General features: G+C 40.5%; 1 protein-coding gene across 3 annotated transcripts in view; it reads left to right on the forward strand.

Annotated features, from left to right (window-relative positions):
• The window catches only part of TMTC1 (transmembrane O-mannosyltransferase targeting cadherins 1), a 272,140-nt gene that overhangs the window by 214,806 nt on the left and 32,810 nt on the right, over positions 1-24,524 (forward strand). For all 3 annotated transcript variants that reach the window (XM_019452365.2, XM_053894591.1, XM_053894592.1), the window contains 2 exons: positions 2,915-3,058; positions 23,692-23,800. In XM_019452365.2, coding sequence (XP_019307910.2) covers positions 2,915-3,058; positions 23,692-23,800 — 253 coding nt within the window. The remainder of the gene's footprint in view (positions 1-2,914; positions 3,059-23,691; positions 23,801-24,524) is intronic.

Consider the following 24,524-nt stretch of genomic DNA (forward strand, 5'->3'; position numbering starts at 1 on the left):
TAATGTAGCAACATAAACAGCCCTTAAATTGTTCCTTTTTCCAGTAGAAAATTCCCTTCCTGGAGCCCTCAGTATTGAATTAGACCCAAGCTAATTCAAACCCAAGTTTATTTGGAAAGTAAAAGCACAAAATAACTCTTGTCCTTCTATAGATCTTCAGTAAACAAGAAAAGAGTATGTGTTCAAAGAAAATTTCTGTCTATCTAAGACTCAAAATAAGGAGTGGTATTTTTTGCCGACTTGGTTATTGAAGAACTCTTTTAATGAAATTCAGCTTTGTTTTATAAATAATGCAGTGCTTGCTTGTGATTAGGTGAACCTAATCGGATACCCAGTGAGAGAGGATATTGCCAGCAAACCCTTACTATTAGGAATAAACAATATTGCACATTTTTCAAGTGGAGGGCTATGAGTGGTACTAGATTAAGTAAACCACTGTAGATGCTAGAAATCCCTTTCCTCGATGGATCAGGACTCTTTGTTAACACCGAGCATCTTCCCTGGCTTGATTCATGGTTGGCAGGAATTTGTGGTTGGCCATGAATCCCTGTCCTAAGCCTCATGGTTCTGCAGTTGCAGACAGGTTCTCGGAACACAGGATATAAAAAGGCCTTTTCCCTCATAGTGCTTATATCTGTTTCTTATATCTGTTTTTTATTTCCTTCTCACTGATTATTTTTGTTTTTGAGTTTGGTGTGGATTTATATTGTTTCTGATTTCAAAAGAGAGAGAGAGAGAGAGAGAGAAACATTTTTGTACTCAGTGAAATTGGAAGTGCATGACTATTTATTTAAGTGATAGTGGATCATGAGGGAACGTAAAGTTTGAGAAGGTGGGCTGAGAGCCAGTGCCGAGGGCAGTTGCTTGACCGTGCAGATGGGTGCAGCAGGAGATGGGTGAGCCCATGGTGGAAGATCTTATTGAATTTAGACTGTCTTTCCCATAGGTAGTGGTTTCACCTCACATATTTGTTTCAAGGGCTCCCAAGCCTAAAGAATCAAGGAAAAGATCAAGGTTTAAGAAGACAGATGTCCCTGGAAAGCTTTCTGTTACAGCTGGTCAGCAGGGAAATGAGAACTGCTCTCACTGAGTTCATTGGACATCCCTTAAATCTTTGGGAAGTCAGAGAGCTTTGCTCAACATCTTCACCTGCGCAAAAAAAAATAAAAAAATAAAAAATCTTTAGAAGAATTTGAGTGCTGGCAGTGATATCCTCTCTGTAACCACTTCCAAAATCATTCTTAGACATAAGCTTCTCAGGAGACTTTTGTGGGCATGTAGTGAATGAACAGGTACAAGAACATTCTGTCTTTCATCATAGCTCTGATGTCCCATAGCGGCATCTCAGAGAAAGAGAGCCAAGGACTTGCTGTCCCTCAGGCCAAGGACTTGGCATACTTCAGGATCGTGAAGCTTGGGGTTGTGGGGCTACCACCAGGGACCTCAGGTTGTCTTTGCCTGAGTAACGGTGACCAGAGATAAGCAAACAATAGTGCCATGTCCTGGCCCAGCATGTTTTCTTTTCCCCAACTTCCTCTCATAATATCTCTCTCTCCAGCAGCCTCTGCAGCCATTGAGAGTAATTAGGGCTTTCCAGCTTTGGGAGGGCATAACATGTCTGTGAAGAGTCCTTGACGGTCATGAGGAGCATTACCTGTAATGTCTTCCTGAAAATACTAGTTCTTAGAGATGTTCATCGTGTTCATCGCTGCTCTAAAAGGGGGTAGGGAAGGATTGCATGGTCAAATAAACCTAGGAAACTTTGGGTTAAGCAAAGGTTTAAAAAGACAAACCATGAGACTTGTCTTGTCAGCCTTTTAAATAGGACCCCCTTCTGCTCCCAAATATAATTGATCTTAGAAGGTGTGGAACAGAGTGGGAGAGGCCAGGCATGTCATTTGATTGTCAAGAGACTTGACAAGTACACATCCTATTTTTATTTGGGCATTATCTTAGCTTTCCTACATTAACAGGCAGCTTCACAGGGTTATTCTGAGTACTCTGGGTGACAGAGATGGAGTGAACCTCTTAGTCTGCTAAATATTCTGCTCTAAATATAGCAGAAACAACTAAACTATGTAGCTGTGTGGATTTACCTTCTTTATGGTTTTGAGTTACGGAACTAAATTGAATCCCTTCCCTCCTTAATCAGCATAAATTTGACTTACTGATGTATCCCCAGTCCTCCTTTACATTTGCTTTTGAACATTGGGAATGCCATTTTCACTTCATTGTGCATTACTTAATTTTTTTGAAAGTGTTTGTCAGGATTTTCATTCTGAGAACTCTCTCAGGCCAGTTGCCACCCAAATTATAATAGGAGGAGAGAAGGGGTAAAATGGAAAAGGAGAGCCAAGATGAAAAGCCATTTCGGGAGTAAAGTTTATTTTTATGGGAAAATCGTGTGTATTATCCTTTCCCAATAATGGCAGTCTGACTCATCTTCCAATCCAAATATGTTCATGAAGATGCCCTCATCCAAAGAACCCCCAGCATCTTATGTACATAGTGGGCATTGTACGGGCAGCTGGTCAGCAGTCCTACCAGCCCAGAAACTCAGAAGTGGTGAGGCAATAGGGGTTTTCTGTCAAAGCAAATTGAAAGTAATTGTAGGATCCAAAGGACTAAAATTTGGTTAACCCTGATAGATTTGTATACTGTTTATTTTTGCACCATTTGGGGGTTATTTACATATACCCCTGTCAAATATGTACTTCTCAGCCACATTTATATGCCTGCAGCTGCATACATAATTAAAATTTCACATGGACAACCCATTAAAATAAAGGAAGAATTCAGTGTTTTGTTTGGGTTTTGACATTCCTAGGGTGGAGGAGGGAGGAAAACAAGCAAATTGTTGTGCCCACCTTAGGAGTTTTTGAACAATCCTGGCTTAATATCTCTAATTTTTCAGGTTGTATCCTCGCCACGCCAGTGCCCTGAACAACCTCGGAACGCTGACAAGAGACACAGCAGAGGCAAAGATCTACTATCAGAGGGCTCTCCAGCTAAATCCACAGCACAACCGAGCTCTTTTCAATCTTGGGAATCTCCTCAAGTAAGTACAAGGTGGACCTTCGATTAGGTGCGCTTGTCATTTTAGGCACCCCTTTCTTTCTCAACACTCATTTGGTTGTGCTTCAGTCCTCTTCTTAGAGTAGGATAATAAACGTTTCCAAGCTTTGAGAAGAGGTCATATTCATCTAAATTAACTCTATCCCTTAGCAGTCAAAAAGAGTATTTCCCGAGAGTGTCTCTCTGGACATGTTAGTTCTGAGATATGTTCATAGATTGTCTGTGGAGGGGTAGGAATAGGGAAGGGCTCCTTGGTCAGGTAAACTTAGGAAATGCCAAGTTAGACAAGGATGACTCCCCTCTTGCAAGAACCTTTAATATCCTAAATGCCCCATGAATCTTGAAGAAGGCAATATGGAATACCACATTTCCCAATTTTTTTTTGGAAAGGTGTTTCCCAGGTATTCCATGAGTATACTTTGTAAAAGTACTTATCCACGAAGAGCAATCTGCTCTAAAACTGTAGGCAAATGACAGAACCACAGCTTGTGTTCAGTGTTTACTGTACTAGCAGTAAAAAACAAAGTAAGGTCTGCCTGGACTTAGTGATGGTAAGTCTTACTCTTACGAAGACCTGCCAGGTATAGTCACCAGTCACCGGGTACTGTCACTGCCCAGTAAAAGGTTGATTAGTGTCACTGAAGACTAAAGCACACAGGGATACTTTTGCATCTTGTCTTTTTATTAATACAGAGTCTTGGTATGTTGGTGATGGTACATCAGAAGTGGAAATAGGATGAAAATGTTTGGAATGAGATTGTAGTGATGCTCGTTAGGATGCTGACAGTCCACACACTTACTGAATTGGTTTCCATATCTCTAAATTTCTAGAGTGCTTATCTGGTACTTTTAAAGCAAATGGTTTGCTTTGTTCTTTTGGCCTCTCCCTAACAGGATTGTCTTTTTTTTTTTTTTTTTTAATGTTTATTTGTTTATTTTTGAGAGAGAGAGATGGAGAAGGAGAGAAAAATCCCAAGCAGGCTCCACACTGTCAGCTCAGAGCCAGATGTGGGGCTCAAACTCACGAACTGTGAGAGCATGACCTGAGCTGAAACCAAGAGTAACTGACTGAGCCACCCAGGTGCTCCAGCAGGACTGTCCTCTAATTATCTCAGTAACTCAGTGTGATGCAGCTTCTCCACCTTCTTGTTTACTCCTTTAATTTTACATATATAGATAGATAATAGTCCTTTCTCCTAATGTGTGTGTTAATGTGTGTTTTTATCTAATCTCGTTTAGACAGAAGCATTGGGTGGATTAATCACAGAACATTCTAATATGGTATGATGTGATAGGTACCATCCTGAATCTGAAGGGTTTTTTTGTTTGTTTTTTAAGTTTATTTATTTATTTTGAGAGAGAGAGAGAGAGAGAGATAGTGAGAGGGGGAGGGAGAGAGAGAATCCCAAGCAGGCTCTGTACTGTCATCACAGAGCTGGATGTGGGGCTCGAACTCACAAACCATGAGATCAGGACCTAAGCTGGAATCAAGAGCCAGATGCTTAATCAACTGAGCCACCCAGGCACCCCCTGAGTCTGAAGTTTTATGTTTAGAAATGGCTTTATCCATTTACAGGAGCACAAAATCAAGGAAGATTATACAAAAATAAGTAAATGTGAGGAAAATACACTTAAAATGAAAGAAATAAAACTATAAGTCAGCAAAAAACAAATAAACGTAATTTTTTGAATCAGATAATTTATTGTTACAACTTGATACAAATTGAGATTGATGAAAAACAACTATGAATGAAATGGTACACACTGTGACAGAAAAACCATTTTATTACCAGTTAGCTCCCGTTAAAAATAATAACAAATCAAGAGATGTGGGGAAAATGAGTTCTCTGTTATTGCAGATAACTAGTTGCAGGTCAATAGAGTGCTTTTATATTACTCTGCTATTTTTATGAGCTCTTATTTCTTTATGTGAAGCTCTATGGACTCATTTTTTTAAAGTCATTGTTGGGTCTGTTTATGTCCTAACTTCGAGCCCAAGTAACTTAATGGCTGGATAAAGTCCTATCAGTGTCTTTTGGGGTAACTGGATTACATGGTATTGATTTTATTTTATTTTATTTTATTTTTTAAATATATAAAATTTATTGTCAAATTGGTTTCCATGCAACACCCAGTGCTCATCCCAAAAGGTGCCCTCCTCAATACCCATCACCCCCCTCCCCTCCCTCCCACCCCCCATCAACCCTCAGTTTGTTCTCAGTTTTTAAGAGTCTCTTATGCTTTGGCTCTCTCCCACTCTAACCTCTTTTTTTTTTCCCCTTCCCCTCCCCCATGGGTTTCTGTTAAGTTTCTCAGGATCCACATAAGAGTGAAACCATATGTTATCTGTCTTTCTCTGTATGGCTTATTTCACTTAGCATCACACTCTCCAGTTCCATCCACGTTGCTACAAAGGGCCATATTTCATTCTTTTTCATTGCCACGTAGTACTCCATTGTGTATATAAACCACAATTTCTTTATCCATTCATCAGTTGATGGACATTTAGGCTCTTTCCATAATTTGGCTATTGTTGAGAGTGCTGCTATAAACATTGGGGTACAGGTGCCCCTATGCATCAGTACTCCTGTATCCCTTGGGTAAATTCCTAGCAGTGCTATTGCTGGGTCATAGGGTAGGTCTATTTTTAATTTTCTGAGGAACCTCCACACTGTTTTCCAGAGCAGCTGCACCAATTTGCATTCCCACCAACAGTGCAAGAGGGTTCCCGTTTCTCCACATCCTCACCAGCATCTATAGTCTCCTGATTTGTTCATTTTGGCCACTCTGACTGGCGTGAGGTGATATCCGAGTGTGGTTTTGATTTGTATTTCCCTGATGAGGAGCGACGTTGAGCATCTTTTCATGTGCCTGTTGGCCATCTGGATGTCTTCTTTAGAGAAGTGTCTATTCATGTTTTCTGCCCATTTCTTCACTGGGTTATTTGTTTTTCGGGTGTGGAGTTTGATGAGCTCTTTATAGATTTTGGATACTAGCCCTTTGTCCGATATGTCATTTGCAAATATCTTTTCCCATTCCGTTGGTTGCCTTTTAGTTTTGTTAGTTGTTTCCTTTGCTGTGCAGAAGCTTTTCATCTTCATAAGGTCCCAGTAATTCATTTTTGCTTTTAATTCCCTTGCCTTTGGGGATGTGTCAAGTAAGAGATTGCTATGGCTGAGGTCAGAGAGGTCTTTTCCTGCTTTCTCCTCTAGGGTTTTGATGGTTTCCTGTCTCACATTCAGGTCCTTTATCCATTTTGAGTTTATTTTTGTGAATGGTGTGAGAAAGTGGTCTAGTTTCAACCTTCTGCATGTTGCTGTCCAGTTCTCCCAGCACCATTTGTTAAAGAGACTGTCTTTTTTCCATTGGATGTTCTTTCCTGCTTTGTCAAAGATGAGTTGGCCATACATTTGTGGGTCTAGTTCTGGGGTTTCTATTCTATTCCATTGGTCTATGTGTCTGTTTTTGTGCCACATAGTATTGATTTTAAAGACCATATGAGTATTTGTTCCCCCAAAGAGCCAGCTTTAATGACAGTTCTTGTTAGGAATGATGTCCTGCAGTTATGGTTACAATATTGTGCTGAATGGGCCTCTACTTGAACATAATGGTTAGACGGTCCTTAAATTTCATCTTGCCAAGACCTGAACAAGAGATGCACACTCTAACCTTCCTTTTTCAATTCACATATTATTCCACTATTAGCTTGAATGAGTATCTGTGAGTTAAAAGGATAAGGGATTATTTTTTGGAGCATGGCAATGGCTACTCTTCACAGTAGGAGGGATTCCTGGATACTGAGCATCGGACTTTTTCTCTCTTTGTCAGAGATTTTGTCAAAATCAACTTTTGATGATTATCCAAACCAAAGACAATGCTTTACATTTGTGTAAGACTGTACTTTTCTGAGTGCATGTTTTTTTGAGGAGGCCCTCCTCGTGACTCCTTAAAGTAGACAGGGAAGAAGAGGAAACAGGGTCCTGCGAAGTTGAGTGCTTTGTACAAAGTCACCATTGTTTGCCTTTTGTTCTTTTCATTCACACAAGAAAGCAGAGTGGCTGTATCTATGTAGATTCCTTTTACAATTCAGTAGAATAAAATCATGCTAATAGTTAACATTTATATAATACTGTCCGGTTTACAGGTAAGTGTTTTCATATGCATTATTTAATCTTTAATCTATTGTGAGAGGTATTATCATCTGCATCCCTGTTTTACACATGGAGAAACCAAGGCTCAGAGATCTCGTGTGACATTGGCCTAGGCCTTGTCAGACCTAGGACTGAATGCCTGCCCTTGGATTCCTATTCTATTCACTTACCTTGACCCATGCTGCCCAAATACCTCTCCATTCCAAGAATTACTTCATATTCAGCTATTTGACAGCATGTGATTGCCTTCTGGGAGAAAGACCCGTCATGGGTTTTTTTGGGGGGGGTGGGGGGGGATAGTGACATTTGTTTACATTATATCCCTCAGTAGCAGAGAGAGGTAACTCAGAAAATAGAGCTAATCCACATTTAGTTAACTCTGAGTTTCATTTCTACTTAACCTTAATATATGTCTGTTACTAGCAGTGGGTCAAAGACAAAAATAAATAAATAAATAAGAATATTTTAAATTTTGTTTGATTTGATCCATTTTGCTATTTAAGATTTTTGCCCTATCTGTTTCTCATCAGGCAGCTAATTTTTTAAATTGTGCCCTTTTTTTGTAATCTAGAACTTAATACGCATTCTGAGAACCCAAGCACCTATTTAGGCACAAGTGTTAGATTTGCTCATCGCTGAGAGCAGGGCACTGTCATCATTCCTATTTTATAAATGAAGAGACTAAGGCTTGGAGAAGTAACGTACCAAGGTCCCTTAGCGAAGCAACAGAAGGCATGGGAATTGAACCTAGAGCTGTCTGACCACACTCGACTGCCTCTTTGTGGCTTGCCTCAAAACTGGGATACAGCCTAGAGCCACATCGCCCAATGGAAATGTAATGAGAGCCAGAATCTGTGACTTTCAAGCAGCCATATTTCAGAACATAAAAAGGTGGAATTATTATAATAATGCATTCTATTTAACCCTGTATATCCAAAATATTGTCATTTTAGTGTGTAATTCGTATTAAAAATTAATTTTAAAATTGAACACGTAAAAATATTACTGAGCTAGTGTGTATTTCTTTACAATTAATCTTTGAAACCCAGTGTATGTTTCTTACTTTCAGACTATTCATATTTCAAGTGTTCAGTAACCACGTGTGGTTAATGGCTGCTGTATTGCACAGCATAGACCTTTATTAATGACTTTGACTTAGAGAGAAATTAAGTCTTTGTCCAGGCCAGAAGCTCTAAATAAAATGTGATTCTGTCAGACCATCCCAGAAATCGTGTGGCACTGAGGACAAATGTCACTTGAATTCTTGGAATTATATGACATATAGCTTTAGACCTGTTCATAGCAATAGATTTCAATGAATGCTATCCAAATATATTTGGCCTCTTTCATGACCATCTCACTGGACTTTGAAGCTAATCTATTATGATTCTGTGCAGCATATGTACAGTGTGACAGATTGATAAGGAGCAGCTATCCATGCCAGCATTCTTAATTTATATTAATTATTGTTGGCTTTGCTTGAAGCCTAAAACATAAAAGAAAATAGGCAAGATTAGCATAAACTTTTCATGGTTGAAAAGAGCAGAAGTCCCTGATGGCTCAAGAGAATATAATCGAATATTTACATTCAGGGCGTAGGAAAATATTTTTGTGACTGCTTGGGGAAAATAGCTGCTAGTGTTTGTTACTGAAACAGAATACGAAAAGACCCTCTTAAAGAATTATATAGCATACCTCCCTCATTGCCAGAACTACCTTCTATTCACATGAGAGGATTTGGGTGTTAATGGGTATTATAATAAATATTATAATCCAAATTTAGAAGAAAGTGAAATGGGATATCCAATAATTGAACTATATATAAGTTGAATTTGGGAAAAAATACGTTTGATTTTCTTTAGTCTGGTACTTTAGAAAATTAAATTCTGAAGAATAAAAGGACATGGAAAGAAGGGTGACCATTATCTTTGAATAAATTTAAATGTTTGGGATAAATTTCTTTATAGCTTTGATACTAGCTACACCACCTTTTATTTTATAAAAAGGAATTCATACATTCAAGATGGTAGTTCTCTTCTCTCCTTTTCAACTGAAGCCTCTGGGAATTCAAAATGCCAGCCCATTGGATAAAGAAAAGCTTTTGGAGTTCCTTTCCGCTGCATTAGGATGTCAGCTTTGGGTGGGCAAGTTCTGCACCCTTTCCTTCTAGTGAAATCTCACTCCTTGCCCCCACCGCCATGGTGATCTGTTAGTATTCACGGTACTTCCAACCTTATTTATGTGTAGTCTCAATCCTATTACATCCCCTCCCCAACTTAATCAGTCACCCACTTCTTCTGCCAGCTTTACCCCCAGACCCTCTGGTTCTGCTCTACCTTGGGCACCCACCAACATGGCCATGCCATGGGATTTTTACACAGACCTTTTTACTTTGTATCACCTAAATTCTGATGTTCCTCTTTGACCTTAACCTCTTACCTCTCCCCCCTCTTCCCTTTCACCCTCTGTTGTCCCTACGAACCCTCTGATGGGGTCATGATTTTGACCTGCCACCTTCTAGCTCTTCTCTGTGTTCAGTTGTCTTCTTTAAAAAAATTTTTTTTACGTTTATTCGTTTTTGAAAGACAGAGCTCAAGCAGGGGTGGAGCAGAGAGAGAGGGGGACACAGAGTCTGAAGCAGGCTCCAGGATCTGAGCTGTCAGCACAGAGCCTGACGCGGAGCTCGAACTCACCAACCTCGAGATCATGACCTGAGCCGAAGTCGGATGCTCAACTGACTGAGCCACCCAGGCGCCCTCCAAGTTGTCTTCTTTTAAGACCTTAGTATTGTTGTGCCTTCCACGACCAGTGTTACTCCCCTCTTACTCCCTCATTCCTACCAACCCTGCTCTTCTCCATTATTAGAATCTCTGTTCTTTCTGATTTTTATATTCATAATTTATAATCTCATCTCTAATTTATCTATTTCACTCATGCATGTGACATCAACATAGACTCTTTCACACCTTGACTATCATTTACTTGCCTGACCAGGCTCCTAACTCAGTGTACCCCATTGCCTGCATTTTGCTTTCTGTAGATCAATATTTCTCAACTCGTTTTCATTATTAGCCGCCACCCTCACCCTCGAAGCCTTTTAAAGCATTTTTTTCCTAATCACCTCCATCCCTAATGAATACTCAAGAATAAGATTTGTTACATAGGGGTTGAGCTTTGGGAGACCACAAACCATTGTCCTATCTAATTTTATTTTTTATATGTAATCTAATATTGTTTTCACAGCACTACCTCCAATCCAAGAAGCAATTTTCACCTCTGTCAGGAATGTATGCTCTAGACTGTCATGTAATCTGTCAAGCATTAGGGATGAAAAACAAAGCTAACAAAACTCTGAAGAGAGCATTGTGAAACCAAACAGGGTCAGGAGTTAAAGCTGCTAGAGATTCATCCCTTATGATCCTATAATATCTCCTTTTTTTTTTCCTTTTCCTAATACATGTATCCTTCTTCCCCTCCTCCATGTTCATAAACACATGCAGAAGATGACATCATCCCTTACTTTTACTAAGAACATTCAAGTCATTCAGGGTCAATTTTTTCAGCTTCCCTTCTTCCTATCTCAAAATTCCCTGCATGTCGACAGACTATCTCTTCTTTTACTCTTCCAAGGGAGGAGACACTGTCTTACCTCCTTAACAAGGCCAGTGCTTACATCTTATTTATGTGTTGTTTATTTGTATTTTTTTAGGTTGTGGCATAATTACCATGGAAAAAATTCACAAATCTGTATTTTGACAGTTCTATATACTTTCATAATTACCTCCAGGATAACATAGAGCATTCCAGAAATGACCCAGAAAGACCCTGAAATCACTCCAGAAAGACCCCTCGTGCCTCTTTCCAGTAATTTCTCCCGCCTCGAGGCAGTCATTCTGATTCTTTTCACCATAGATTAGTTTAGCCTGTTTTAGAGCTTCATTGAAAGTTGATCCTTAATATGTACTTTTTGGCATCTGGATATTTTTACTTATCATAGTGTTTTGAGTCTTATTCATGTGGTTCCATATTACATTTTTTTATTGCTGAGTAGTATTCCATCGTGTTAATATACTGTAATTTTGTTTATCCATTTTCTTGTGGCTGAATACTTGGTTTGTTTGCAGGTTTGAGTGATTATGAATATTCATGTTATGACTGTTCAGGTCCCCCAGTCTTTGTACGTTCATTTCTTGTAGGTAAATGTCTAGGAGTAGAATTGTGGGTAAGTAAATGTATCTTTAATGTTTTAAGAATCTGCCAAACTGTCCTTCAGAGTAATTGTACCACTTGCACTCCTATCAACAATGGTAAGAGATCCATATGCTTCAAACCCTAACATTTGGTATTGTCAGTCTTTTTTATTTTAGCCATTAGTAGGCATTAGTGCAAAATCCACATGTGTTCTTGATTTTATTTCTTTCCCCTTCCCCCATCCATTATTGTGGGCCGTCTCTTAGGTCTTCAGATTTTTCCCATTCCACAAATTTCTGTATCCCACTCCCCCACACAAGGTTCCTCCAGAGAATCTTTCTCAGTTCAGCTATTCCCTCAAGCTGTTCTCCTAACTCTTTCTGAAATTTCTCTTGTCAATTGGCAAGAATGGTTAGCATTTGGTGCTTCTCCTTCCTCCTCACCTGTTCGTTCAGCTCTCATTCCCCTGATGTCTCTGAAGTGAAGAATATGACAATGTTGGCCTCCTCCTGTTTTGAAGCTCTTTATTTCATTGCGTGTATCATAACACATTGTTTTTTCCTTCTATTTCTAACATCTGCTCCTCTCCCACCTTCCCTATAAATTGAGGGGTGCCTGAGAGATTCACTGATTGCCCATTATGTACACACACAGAGTCCAAATGTCTTAGCATTTAGGACTTTCCATAAATGCTGCCACTTTCCTCCATCTTTCCTACCACCCTCCCATGCCGTGTGAACCGCAGTGCATAGCCGCACTGGCCTCTTGTCAACGAATGTGAAATACAAGCCTGCAAACTTCATTTGAGGGAATATCACGGAGGTTTTAAAGTGAGAACTCTCCTAGTGTATCTAAAATATGGTTTCATTTGCATTTTTATCTTCCGTTCAATGTTTGCACGAAACTGAATTATCTGGGAAATAATGAGAATGTTTACCTATTTCCTCAAGATTTGAAAGTTATTTGTGTATAAACAGATTGCTAATTGTTAAAATATTTTTCTAAGTATCTCTCCCCCACCAAAGCTCTATTCATTCATGCTGGGATTGCTAAATGAATTGAGCATGAGTGAGTTGTTTTAAACCCACAGTATGGTTTGCAAAGAAGCGTCCCTTTCCTCAATCCTTTCTTTGCTGTAATGGCTGCAGTAAACACTGGTGAGGCCAGAAGACAGTCTGTGCAGGAAGCACTGTGAGGGAGAGCAAGCTTTACGGGACCCCTCGTTTTATTTACATTCTCTTAAAGAATTGGAATGTTTTTTCTCTCCCTGCATAAATATTTCTGACAGAGGATAACTAAACATGCCAGACTGCTTTGTCAAGTGCTAGAGTATCCAGCGGTCTCCCCTGTCCTGAAAATTATCCCCCCTCCTTTAAGCTTCACAAACGTTCCCTGCCCCCATTTGCAGTCTGGTCTCCTTAAGATCCTGTGCCAGGTGCTGACTTGGAGCAGCTCTTCACTGGAGATGTAGCTTAAAGAAGGTACAAGTCAATTTATAAGAATAAAAGAAATGAACAAGGAAGTGTTGAATCACTACACTGTACCCCTGAAGCCAATATAACACTATGTTAACTAACTGGAATTAAAATAAAAACTTGAGGGACGCCTGGGTGGCTGTCGGTTAAACGTCCAACTTTGGCTCAGGTAATGATCTCACGGTTTGTGAGTTCAAGCCCTGTATTGGTCTGTGTGCTGACAGCTCAGAGCGTGGAGCCTGCTTCGGATTCTGTGTCTCCTCCTCTCTCTGCCCCTCCTCCACTTGCACCCTGTCTCTCTCTCTCTCTCTCTCCCCAAAAATGAATAAACATTTGTAAAAGTTAAAAAAAAAACTTTCGAAAAAGAGGGAAATGAGGGTAACCATTGGAAATTTCTCCTAGCATGCATTGTGTTACCTTAGGGGACCAAACATCTCAATTTTTTTATCTTAAATCCAGTAGATCAATTTTGTCCTGACACCGAGGCTAAATTTGGGATGTGAGTTGTTAAAGATCGTCAGAGGCTTTCAAGTCTATCTTTAGCCCTGTGTCAACCAGGAGGGGAAACACGAAGGGCAGAAAGAGGAATATGCATGTTCTCTACTTATCTGTGGCCTGCAGGGTCAGGCCAGGAAGCTCCATGGGGGCATGAAGCTTGCCTTAGAGTCTTCCTCCCGTGTTCCCCTCCCTCGAGGACCCAGCCTGCTGCTCTCTGCCCCCAACCTTTCTGCTACCTCTCCTCCAACAGGTGACTAGCCTGTGAAAAACTGACACTTGAATGATGAATTACTAAGCTCTTCCTCAGGCCTCACACACCTGCCCGCTCAGGGTGGGCAGGGGACAGGCACTATCACTCTCCCATTACAGACGGAACCAGGCTGCCAGGGTTGGGAGCAGTAAGCTCTGTGAAGTGGGAACTCAGTAGCCAGCACTTTCTGTTACATCTGTCACGCTGTGTCTGCATCTCTCCTCAGGACCAGGAGCTGTAGAACTTAGTGAGTTTGGATCTATACACCGTGTAGCAGTGTGTGACCTTGGGAAAACAATTTTATTTTTCGCTGCCTCTAATTACTCACTCACAAAGTGGAAATAATACTGTGACTTGTTTTCATGAGTACTAAACATGAGAATGCATATAAGTACTTAACATAGGACCTAGACCCCCATGAAGACGAAATAAGTTTTAGCTATTATTAATTATTAGCCCAGGGACATAATTTCCCACTGCCAATTTGAAGCTCAGCTTCTTGGTATAAAATTAATAATGAATCAGAAGTAGATAACGCATTTTCCACCCCTGCAACTGAACAGCTTTGGGCAATATTCAACCTCCTTGAGACTCAGTCTCCTTTTTGAAATAAGGGGTGGGAGCAGGCGATCCCGTAAATCTCTGTAGCTGCAAGAATCTGTGGTTTTAACTATGACTCCAAGTTTCTGATCTCTTCAGTGCAGGGGAAGAGAAAGACCAGAAAGGAACTTGCAAGTCCCTTTTCTCTTCAGATGGAGTAGAAGCACTGGGACAGCATTCTGTTTGTGCTGAGAAGTAAATTGTGAGGCATCCGGTGGCAATTCCAGATGGGAATCTGGCCGAAACGTTGAGCAAGTAGAGCTAACATTTATTGCATCTGCCCTTGTGCCAGATACTTCTCTAAGCCTGTGTGCCTTTACTGCACCCTAACAGGAGCCTGGGGGGGAGGGATCCGTGTGCACATTTCACAGGTTTCGCCACTGAGGCTCGTGGCGGTAGAACATCTAATCCAGGTCCTACAGCTAATGAGGGCAGAGCTGGGATTTAGACAGCAATCAGCCTGAGCCTAAAACCAGGAATGTGCATTCATCAATTGCATCATCACAGTGACCCCTTGTCTATGGGGTAAGTGAATCCTGGCTAAATCAGGCTATACTCAGCTGTCTTCTTCTCCAGATACCACACTGGGAGCATTGTTTCTATGCATTCCTTCAAATCATGGAAGGGCTTAGCAGAGATATTGTGTGAGCTCCGAAGTGATGCTGGCTTAGGAGTATTTCCCTTCACTTCCTACTCACCTTCGTGCACTCGTGGCACAGAACTGGCTCCGTATGTGCGGGAGCAGGGGCACGATGGGGCAGTCATCCTGCTTTGGGGTTCAGGGCAGCCACCTCATGGAGCTGGTCAAGACATCAAGAGCCTTCTATAGCAGTGAAAGGGGAGGGATCCCAGATGAACATTTCCTCAAGACCTACGCTGTGCCAGCTCCTGCATGAGGTCTTTTATGTGAACTGTGTCTCCATCTCTGCTGCTCTGTAACTAGATAGCGTCAGAACTTTCCACCATTCTGTTCCTCAGTTTTTAGCTGGGGAGAGAGGTGTTAAAGGCAACCAAAGATTGACCACTCGCACCGCACAGCGTGGGCACCCTAACTGCCTCCCAGTTGTGGCTGCATTGACCTCAATCTAATCCTGCAAACCCACCTGTGTTGCGGAGGGTGTGAGGTACAGGTGATCTACTCTCTGAATGCTAATTATAGTGATCATAGTTTTGAACTGAAAAAAAAATTCATTCTTCATCACCACATAATATGAATCTATTCTCCAGACAGTTTTCCTGTGTGGCTTCCATAAAAACTCACGTTTTTATGTAGAACTATTAGCGTGACCACCAGTAAACTAGATACTATATTTCCAGGGCATTGCCTAGAGATGTGCTCAGTAAACCTGAACATAAAAGAGGCTGCATAAAGTAAGATCCAATAGAACCATAGAAAATACCAATAGTAGAACCATAGAAAAATGTATGCATTGAAAAGATCATCTATCAGACATTTACAACTTGACTTTTACAATTCAGTTTTTCAGAAGAGCTGGTCAAGTCTATATGTTCCCCCCAACCCTAAAAAAAATCATCTTTTTCCTTTGTGAGAGACATCATTTTGGGACACAACAACAACACAACACTCCAACAATGGAATAGTAATTAAGGGAGCTCCCCAGCACTCCCAAGTTCACACGGTGGTTAATGGGAAATTTTACTGCTGCCAAGTGGATTGCCAATTCCATTTATTTCTGTTGCTGGCATTTCCTAAATTCTCCCAAAATGTCAATACTTTTTCAAAGCAAGCATCTGCTTTTAGTTTAAATGAATATGTCATGAGATTTTAGACAGGAATCCAAAAAGTTTTCTAAATTGACAAACTTAACAGGTCCTTAATTACTAAAAGAAAATATGGTGAAGCCTTATTTGCTTTCGCTAAATATCTGTCATTGAGATGGAGCCAGGAAAGTGAGATGATGCAAATGTTTTTACTTAACACATGAGAAAAACAGCCCCACTGCTATATAACCAAAGGGAAAATTCCCTGTGAAGCTACAAATGTTTAATGGCAAAATTTGCACATTATGAGCAAGATCTAATTTCTACTTAATGTTTCTCTCATGAAATCAATGATGAAGATGTTATTGGTCCCGGGAAGCCCTTCTCAGGACTTTTAGCCTTTTGGAAGGTCCTGGGGGAACTTGAGAGAGTAGTTTTGCTTGCAGATTATTAGGAGATTTTTATTTACGTTGTGATGCCCGCATGGAGGACACAGAAACTAAGACTTGGATGCAGAATAGAGGCATCCACAACAGAGCTTCGATGACAGAGAAACTGCCTCTTCCCATTGCAGTATTTCTCAGTGCCCCCTCCACCTGCCCCCACTTCCAGCCTCCCCATCATCTGGCCAAATCAACTGGCCACTGTGACTGTGTCTTTGGCTCTGATTGTCCCCGGGGGTCTTCTTTCTTTCTAGCTTTCATCATCCTCTTATATTTCGCTTTATATCCAGGATCAATTGAACAGGCAAATCCCACACAGAGCCAGGGCAGAGTTTCTTAAAGCATAGGCTCAAGACTGCCCCCCTCAGCAGAATCACCTAAGGCGCTTATTAAGAATATTGATTTCTGAACCCTAGCCTGGACATACTGAATCTTAGGAGGCCTGGGATTCTGCATCTAACCGAACACACAATGATTCTTAGGCACTAAAATTTGAGGACTACTGATCTAGGGGAAAAGGGAAGACAAAATATTTTAGATCATCGGTCATCCACTAGTGCAGTCTCTTGATACTTCCTTATTTGGTGAATAAGGAAATGGAGGATGCTGAGAGCAATAAATATCACCTGATCCCGGACAGTTTTACCAACTCCCAGCTTCTCTTACCTATGTAAGGATCCCTAATAGTTCGACCAGTGCCAGTTGAACCCCCTAATGGGAGCTCTGACAGACCTTAGTGTGACATGAGTTTCCAAAGGGATTCAGACTGTTCCTTTCTGTGATTTCTAACCGAAGGTATGCCCATGGGGTATGTGCTAAGGTTTGATTTTATCCACCTACTCACCAGTTATGGGCTACTTCATTCAAGCTTTTTCTATGCAATTCAGAGAAACAACCTGTGGACTTGGTTACTTCAATCACATGCTTGGTCAGTTCAGAGGCAAATGTTATTTCCATATTTTTCCCCTTTTGAATCAACCTGTCAATTTAGTCTATTTCCCCTTTTGAATCAACCTGTCAATTTAGTCTAAACGGCTAGCAGAGTAGTCCTGTATAGATGGGGCTTACATTGCAAATGGGCTTCTGATTTCCCAAAACTGCTTATGATGGATCCAAAATGAATGTGTTAGTAGGTTTTAATACTGGCCCAGGGGTGAGCTGTACTGTGGGAGTACATAGTAATTCCCGCTATTAAGAAATTTTATAATGTCTATTTGAAATCTTCTGCCTCTTTTATATCTTTTCATATGGGGATAACTGCCTAAACCTTTCCTTTCCTGGCTTTACTGAGGAAGAGGCTCAGAATTGCTCCTGATTCTTTCTTGCCCAAGTATTCACCTTTAGCAATCACCCCTAAAAATTCAGACCCACTCCTTTAAGTGGTTCGGGCATCAGCTGAGTGGATTCGGAACCATCAGCCTGCAATTGCAGTCTTTTCAGCTTCATGTTTGCCTTTGTATGAGGTTTCCATGGGTAGTGACTGTTTCTTACAAGTGTGATTGTACATTTAGGGCAACATATTCATTTGGGTATTTAATTATGATTTAAGTTGTATTAAAAATATATTATGGTATCAGAGGGAAAAAACACTCTGGTGTCTAGCTCTTGTCTATTTTGTGAATAGTTTGAAATGTAAACGTATATTACTTTTGAGGAAATTTAAAAAAACACTACATTCTCCTTGATTTTAAAATTAACTAAACGAAGAAGAGGGAGATAGGTTTTAATGGGTGATTTTGGAAACATTGAACAAGCTAGTAAAAAGCAAAATATATATATAGTACCTACTGTGTATCTCAGACAGAGGGAGGTCTGATAATTTGCCCAAAGAAACACAGCTAGTAAATGGTAGGCGAACTTGAAGGCAGTCTATCTGGTTTTTGAGTCTGTGCCTTTTTTTTTTTTTTAATTTTTTTAATGTTTATTTCTTGAGAGAGAAACAGTCTAAGTGGGGGAGGGGCAGAGAGAGAGGGACACACAGATCTGAAGCAGGCTCTGGGCTCTGAGCTGTCGGCATGGAGCATGACGTGGGGCTCGAACTCATGAACTGGGAGATCATGACCTGAGCCGGCGTCGGACACTTAACTGACTGAGCCACCCAGGCACGCCTTGAGTCTGTGCTTTTAACTGCTATGCAGAGTTAAGGTAGTGAAGCTGCTTTAGCTGTGCCTGGTAAGTAGGAAGTGCTCAATAAATAAAAAACTGTACTTGTAATTTTCTTATGCTTCTAAAGCTTGAAATGCTTCTGTCTAACTTAGGATTTCTTCTCTAATATTGAAAGAGCTGTAGAAATGGAGATATAAAATGAATGATTATATTACCCACCTCTGTCAAATTTGATTAGAATACCAAGATGCTTATTTAAGGTTTACAAAGATCTAGGAATAAAATAGTAAAACCACATTTATAAAAATTAATTTAGCAATTATTGAATTTCTACTATGTACAGTTCACTTTACTAAAATTATTTAACTTCTACTGTGTACAGATCGCTAGTATAAAAGAAGTAAGGTTAATAAGACATGGGTCTTGCCTGTGAAGGAGCGTAAAACCTAGTAATGGTCCCAGAGTGCCCAACATTTAAGAGAGTAGATGCAGAAGTGTTGAGGGTGGCCTGCCCACGGAACGGGACGCATGTGAAGTTCTGAATTAGAGTCCTGGTGTCACAGTAGCTGTGTGCTGGAAGGCACATCACTTAGCTCTCCAAATCTCAGTTTATTCATGTTGGGGTATAGTTGCTGGTATTGTTTTCTAAATCTTAAAAATGGAAATACTGATACCTAATTCATTATACTTAGGGAGAATTAAAATGAATAATGCAAAAGAATCACTTACCGGGTCCTTAGCCGAGAGTAAAGGTTCAGCAAACAGCTATCAGGAAATGGGAAGCCTTAACAACTTGCCTGCATGACCCACTCCCTGGTGGACAGACGCTCCTTCCTTGGGAGACAGGGGCAGGGGTGCTTTGCATGCTGCACCAGGGTCTTGGGGAAGAAAATGAGTTGGAGCTCAGTCACCCTTTAAATATTGACCTGAAGAACAATGGGCAGCTGCCCCTTTGGAGGCCCTAACAGGGCTTCCAGACGGCTGTTCCCCTGCCATCTTTTTCCTTACAGAGATACATAAAGAAAACTATAAGAAAGGTAGCATATGTATGTTTTCTAATTTTGTTATATGTTTAGTAGGTCTGATGAGGGATCATGCTTTGAGCTTGTGAGTAAGCTGGTGATAATCCATTGCACAGGGAAAACATCATTGAGTGGAGGGGAGGGGAAAGCCATCTGTGAAGTGTCAGGCATGAATACCAAGCTGAGAGGCCACAAGACCTATATGAGGCCTTCCTTTTCACTTGGGACCAGGGCAAATCACTGAGGCCCTCTGAGTCTCATTTCCCACTAGTTTACGTCAAGGAGGATGGATTATAGCCATAATTCTCAAATCTGAATGGCTGTCATATTCATATGGAGAGTTTCCTCTTAAGAAGCCCAGCCTAAGAACAAAAAGGTCTTTTTAGAAGCACCTTAAGTGATTTTAAAGTACACTGAGGGTAGAAAAGCAATGGAGTCGGTTATCTCTCAGGTTCTGTAGGATAAATGCCAAAGTCCACCCAGTCTGGGTGGACTAGTGTGTACCTGGTTATGTTTGGAATGTCGGTCAGAACCATATTATGGAAGGTTTTAAATGGTCTATCTGTATGCAGCAGGGCATTAATGAAGATTTTTATATAAAGGAATGGGTTGAAAGCAGCGCTGTAGAAAATATGTATTTGTCAGTTCTCTGCATGTAGTAGAAGGAGAAGAAAGAGGGGACTAGAAGCAGGTTGTGAACTAAGCTGTTAGCAAGCAAAACTGAGTAAGGTGTAGTCTATTCAATAGAATTATAGTAATATGGTCACTGATTTTTAATTAATATGAGGCAATTAGTAGAGAAATATGCGCTGTAATGTGGATAGGAAAAGAGATGCCTCTGAAACAGGAAATGAGTTGAAGTGAAGTTCAGTTCTCACGTGTAATGTATGACCAAAGAAAGTACTGTTGAGATTAATCCTCTGTAAATTATTATGTCAAAACCACACCTATTTCACAAGCTCCCACCAAAGGCTGAGCAAAAAGAGAGACTACAGAAGAAATGCCTCTTCTTACCATTTCTCTCCCTTTCAGAAACAAAACAACAACAAAATTATTGCTTACCAATTCCTTGGGCTTTTGTAAAAAACATTTAAAAATATCTGTTAAGATGGCATGTGCCTGACACCTGTTGGGGTCTAATGACTCTCAAAGGCTCCCAGGGAAAAGCAGAATCACCCGAGAATGCAGAGCCAAGAGGAAACGTCCTTTCTGCCTGGTCTTTGCATCTTGCAATACTCCTGTACTAAACAAAATTACATGATGAGCTATTTTTCTGAAAATGTGTCAGTCCCTCAAGAGAATAATAGAGATACAGCTTTTCATAAAGAATCAAGCTCCCTGGGGCACCTGGCTCAGTCGGTTAAGCGTCCGACTTCGACTCAGGTCATGATCTTATGCTTTGTGAGTTCGAGCCCCACTCCGGGCTCTGTGCTGACAGCTCAGAGCCTGGAGTCTGCTTCAGATTCTGTGTCTCATTCTTTCTCTGCCCCTACCCAACTTGTGCTCTGTTTCTCTTTGTCTCTCAAAAATAAATAAATGTAAAAAAAAAAAAAAAAATCAAGCTCCCTGTGAATAACTGTGATGCTAACTTTTCCACTGTGTCGTATGAATGGTAATGGACAGCCTCAAATATTTAGATTCCTAGATGTCATTAAGTGGTCATTAATCTCACTGAAATCATATATAAAAAGTTTGAGTTGCCGTTCTAACTGATGTGAGCCTGACCAATGAGAATCATTAAATCTTTCCTGTCAAATTGTTGTGGGTTTTTTTTCCTGCTGATTTTGAAGAATATCCAAGCTCAATTATGTCCCGGGGAACTCAATCTTCAGCTTTAATTTCCTAAATCCAAATCTTTTTGTGGATTTTGGGAGGATTTCCAAATTAATGTTAATAAAGACTTATGAAATCCTTGGCAAAAGAGTTCTGCTAAGCATGAGATCAATAGTCAAATTATCAAGATTAAAAAATAAGCTTTACTTTACAAGCGCCCATGGAAGAAGTACCTCAAGGTATATTCTAGATTAAAAACGCAAAGTATGTAAACATCCTGGACTTCCATAGAGCCTAACAGACACTCTTTAAATGTTTGTTGACTAAATGATTGAATCAATAAAAAAGCAGCACTAAGACAGCTGTGATGCAAATTTCTTATAACCCTGCAACTTTCAAGCCACATCCCAAAATAATCCACTGAAGGACGCAGGTGTTTCACCTTGATACCAGGGGCAGGAGTGTGCATCAGGAAGAGCCCGGTTAGCTCTGCCCCCAGTAAGAAGAGGAGTGCATGGACAGCCACCTCCCTTAGGAAATGGCTAACACGTAATAGATAATGATAGATGCTTGCTAAACCCAACAGTTAAATGGAAGGTCTTAGCTGGAAACATGTCTTTTTTTTCAAGGTCTATGATAGAAGACTCCTTTCTAGGTAAAATCGCCTTGTAGCATGCTCCTTCTAGTACTTGGAACTGACGCTTGTGGAGTCAATATTAGTTTTTCCTCTACAGATCTTCATCATACAGAGACTGAAGCCATAGGGGGCTTGTAGCAGGAGCTACACTGCGCTGTCTTTGCTAATTTATGGAGCAATTCTGCTGAAATCTCAGTATGAGAACCAATTACCAGAGAATCTTTTTTAAATGTAGGGTTTGATTCAGGAGGTATGAATGGGGCCAGAAGCTTTGCATTTCTAACAAGCTCCTGGTGGTGGTGATGATACTGGTCCAGGACTCACACTTGGAGCAGCAAGGTCATGAGAGGTGGGTTTCTAAGTAGTTAGAAGAAGCAGATGTGGTGTGAAGGAAAAGCACTAGATCTCGACCCAGAAGACTGGTTATATGAACATGATGAGTCACTTGACTTTTCTGAATCCACGTTTTCTCATTAGAAAAATGAATATGATAGGACAGTAAACACCTGCTGTGTGGGATTGTTGTGAAAATTTATAATGTTACGCGAAAAGTGACCAGAGTCTATATGGTACATTGCTGAGTAAGTGATTGTTGACCCTAAATAGTGAAAACATAGGCACATAAGTCTATAGTGGTAACTGGTAAAGATGGGGGGACTCTTAAGCTGTGTGCTTTCTATACTTCCAGGGATTCTATTTTTTTATTCCACTGCTTAACAAGTGTCCAGTGTTTGTGAAATTGTATTTTTAGCAAAGTTGATCACTGCCACTGTATATTTTTGGCTTCAAAATGTCGATATCAGGATAATGACCCGGTGTTTCCCCCATGGCACTAGCAGGAAAGAGAACTGCTACCCAAAACATTGGTAATAACTTTGGGGCCTCGAGTCCTCTTCGAACCAGAAACAATTACTTTCAAGAAAAGGCTAAAATGGAGAAGACAGAACCAGCCCAGATTTTCAATGAAAATGTGATGAATAAAATAGCTGATCGTTCTTTGCCAGCCGGTAGTCACAGTGTCTCCTAACTTCATAAATTATGTATAAATGGATCCCTCCTCAATGTAAAAGCAAAGGTTCACATGAGCAGTTTGGCTGGCTTGTGCCTGACGGGTGGCTCGGCCACCGTGGCACCCAGCCTGTATTGGTACAGCTCGTCCTCCAGGGGCTCAGCACATCGTTCACATCATTGTAAACCGGCTCCCTCGAGTGCCTCCACATTGCTCCTCTGGTGGTCAAGCTTTCTGGTTAACGAACTTGTAACATATTAATATCTTTTTTTAAGTTTATTTAGAGACAGAGAGTGGACAAGGGGCAGAGAGAGGAAGAGAGAGAGAATCCCAAGCAGGCTCCACACTGTCAGTGCAGAGCCCAACGCAGGACTCAAACTCACGAACCATGAGATCATGACCCGAGCCGAAACCAAGAGTTGGACGCTTAACTGAGTGAGCCACCCAGGCACCCCGAAACTTGTAAAATATTAAATAAAACTCTCAAAAAGTGTATAGCAGGAAATAGAAGGTAGAAAAATCAGTGAATAACCTGCAGCATCATTTACACCTCTTTCCACTTAGAATTCAGAGACAGAAACTGTTAGTACCTGGAGACAATCTAGTTTAATTCATTTGCAATGTAATCCAGAGGGAATCAGTAATCTTTGCTAAAAGAAATGAGATTTTACATCTAATCAGAGGATTTAAACACAGTGTTATTAAAAGATGTTGTTTTTTCCCTCTTTATGACCTCCAGGTCCCAGGAGAAAAAAGAAGAGGCTATCACCTTATTGAAGGACTCCATTAAATACGGCCCAGAGTTTGCAGATGCATATTCAAGCTTAGCTTCATTGCTGGCCGAGCAGGTAATTGTTTCCTTTGAACTTCACATATTTTTTTAAAATGGTTATTGTTGAGGAGTACCTGGGTGACTCAGTCAGTTATGTGTCTGACTCTTGATTTCAGTTCCAGTCATGATGTCACAGTTCATGAGTTTGAGCCCTACATTGGACTCTGTGCTGACAGCATGGAGCCTGCTTAGGATTCTCTGTTTCTCCCTTTCTCCGCCACTCCCCCACTTGCCCTCTCTCTGTCTCTCAAAAAAAAAAAAAAAAACTTAAAAGTTTTTGCTGTTGAACATATAAATTAATATTACCCAGATTTTGGTACCAATGAATCAGTTTGTAACCCCATATTGAGCAACTAATTTCTATGTCTGTTTTCTTCTTGACAGAAATTATAAGCCTAGCTTCTTACCCCAATACTCTCTGTGTACTGAAGGTAGCCTTTAGACAAAGATTAGAGGTCATTAGAGGTCATTCATGTATTCTATATCACTTTGGGGCAAATCTCTCAAGAATAATACACGGTATTTGCTAGTTTTATTGCTATTTCTTATATTTTTCTGGGGACTTGCTAATGGAGTCAGATCTCCAAACTCAATGTGGAACCAATTACTGATAATAGATCCTGTGTCTCAATACCTGTTAAAAGATCACAGAGGCTTATAGAACAGGCTCTGAAGAGATAACATTTCTCATGGTATACAGGGATATTTTTATTCCCCTTCTCTCTTCACTTGTGTCTAAA

The sequence above is a fragment of the Panthera pardus genome, unplaced genomic scaffold (assembly GCF_024362965.1).
Source record: "Panthera pardus isolate Hobbes unplaced genomic scaffold, ASM2436296v1 HiC_scaffold_6, whole genome shotgun sequence".
NCBI classification, from domain to species: Eukaryota; Metazoa; Chordata; class Mammalia; order Carnivora; family Felidae; genus Panthera; species Panthera pardus.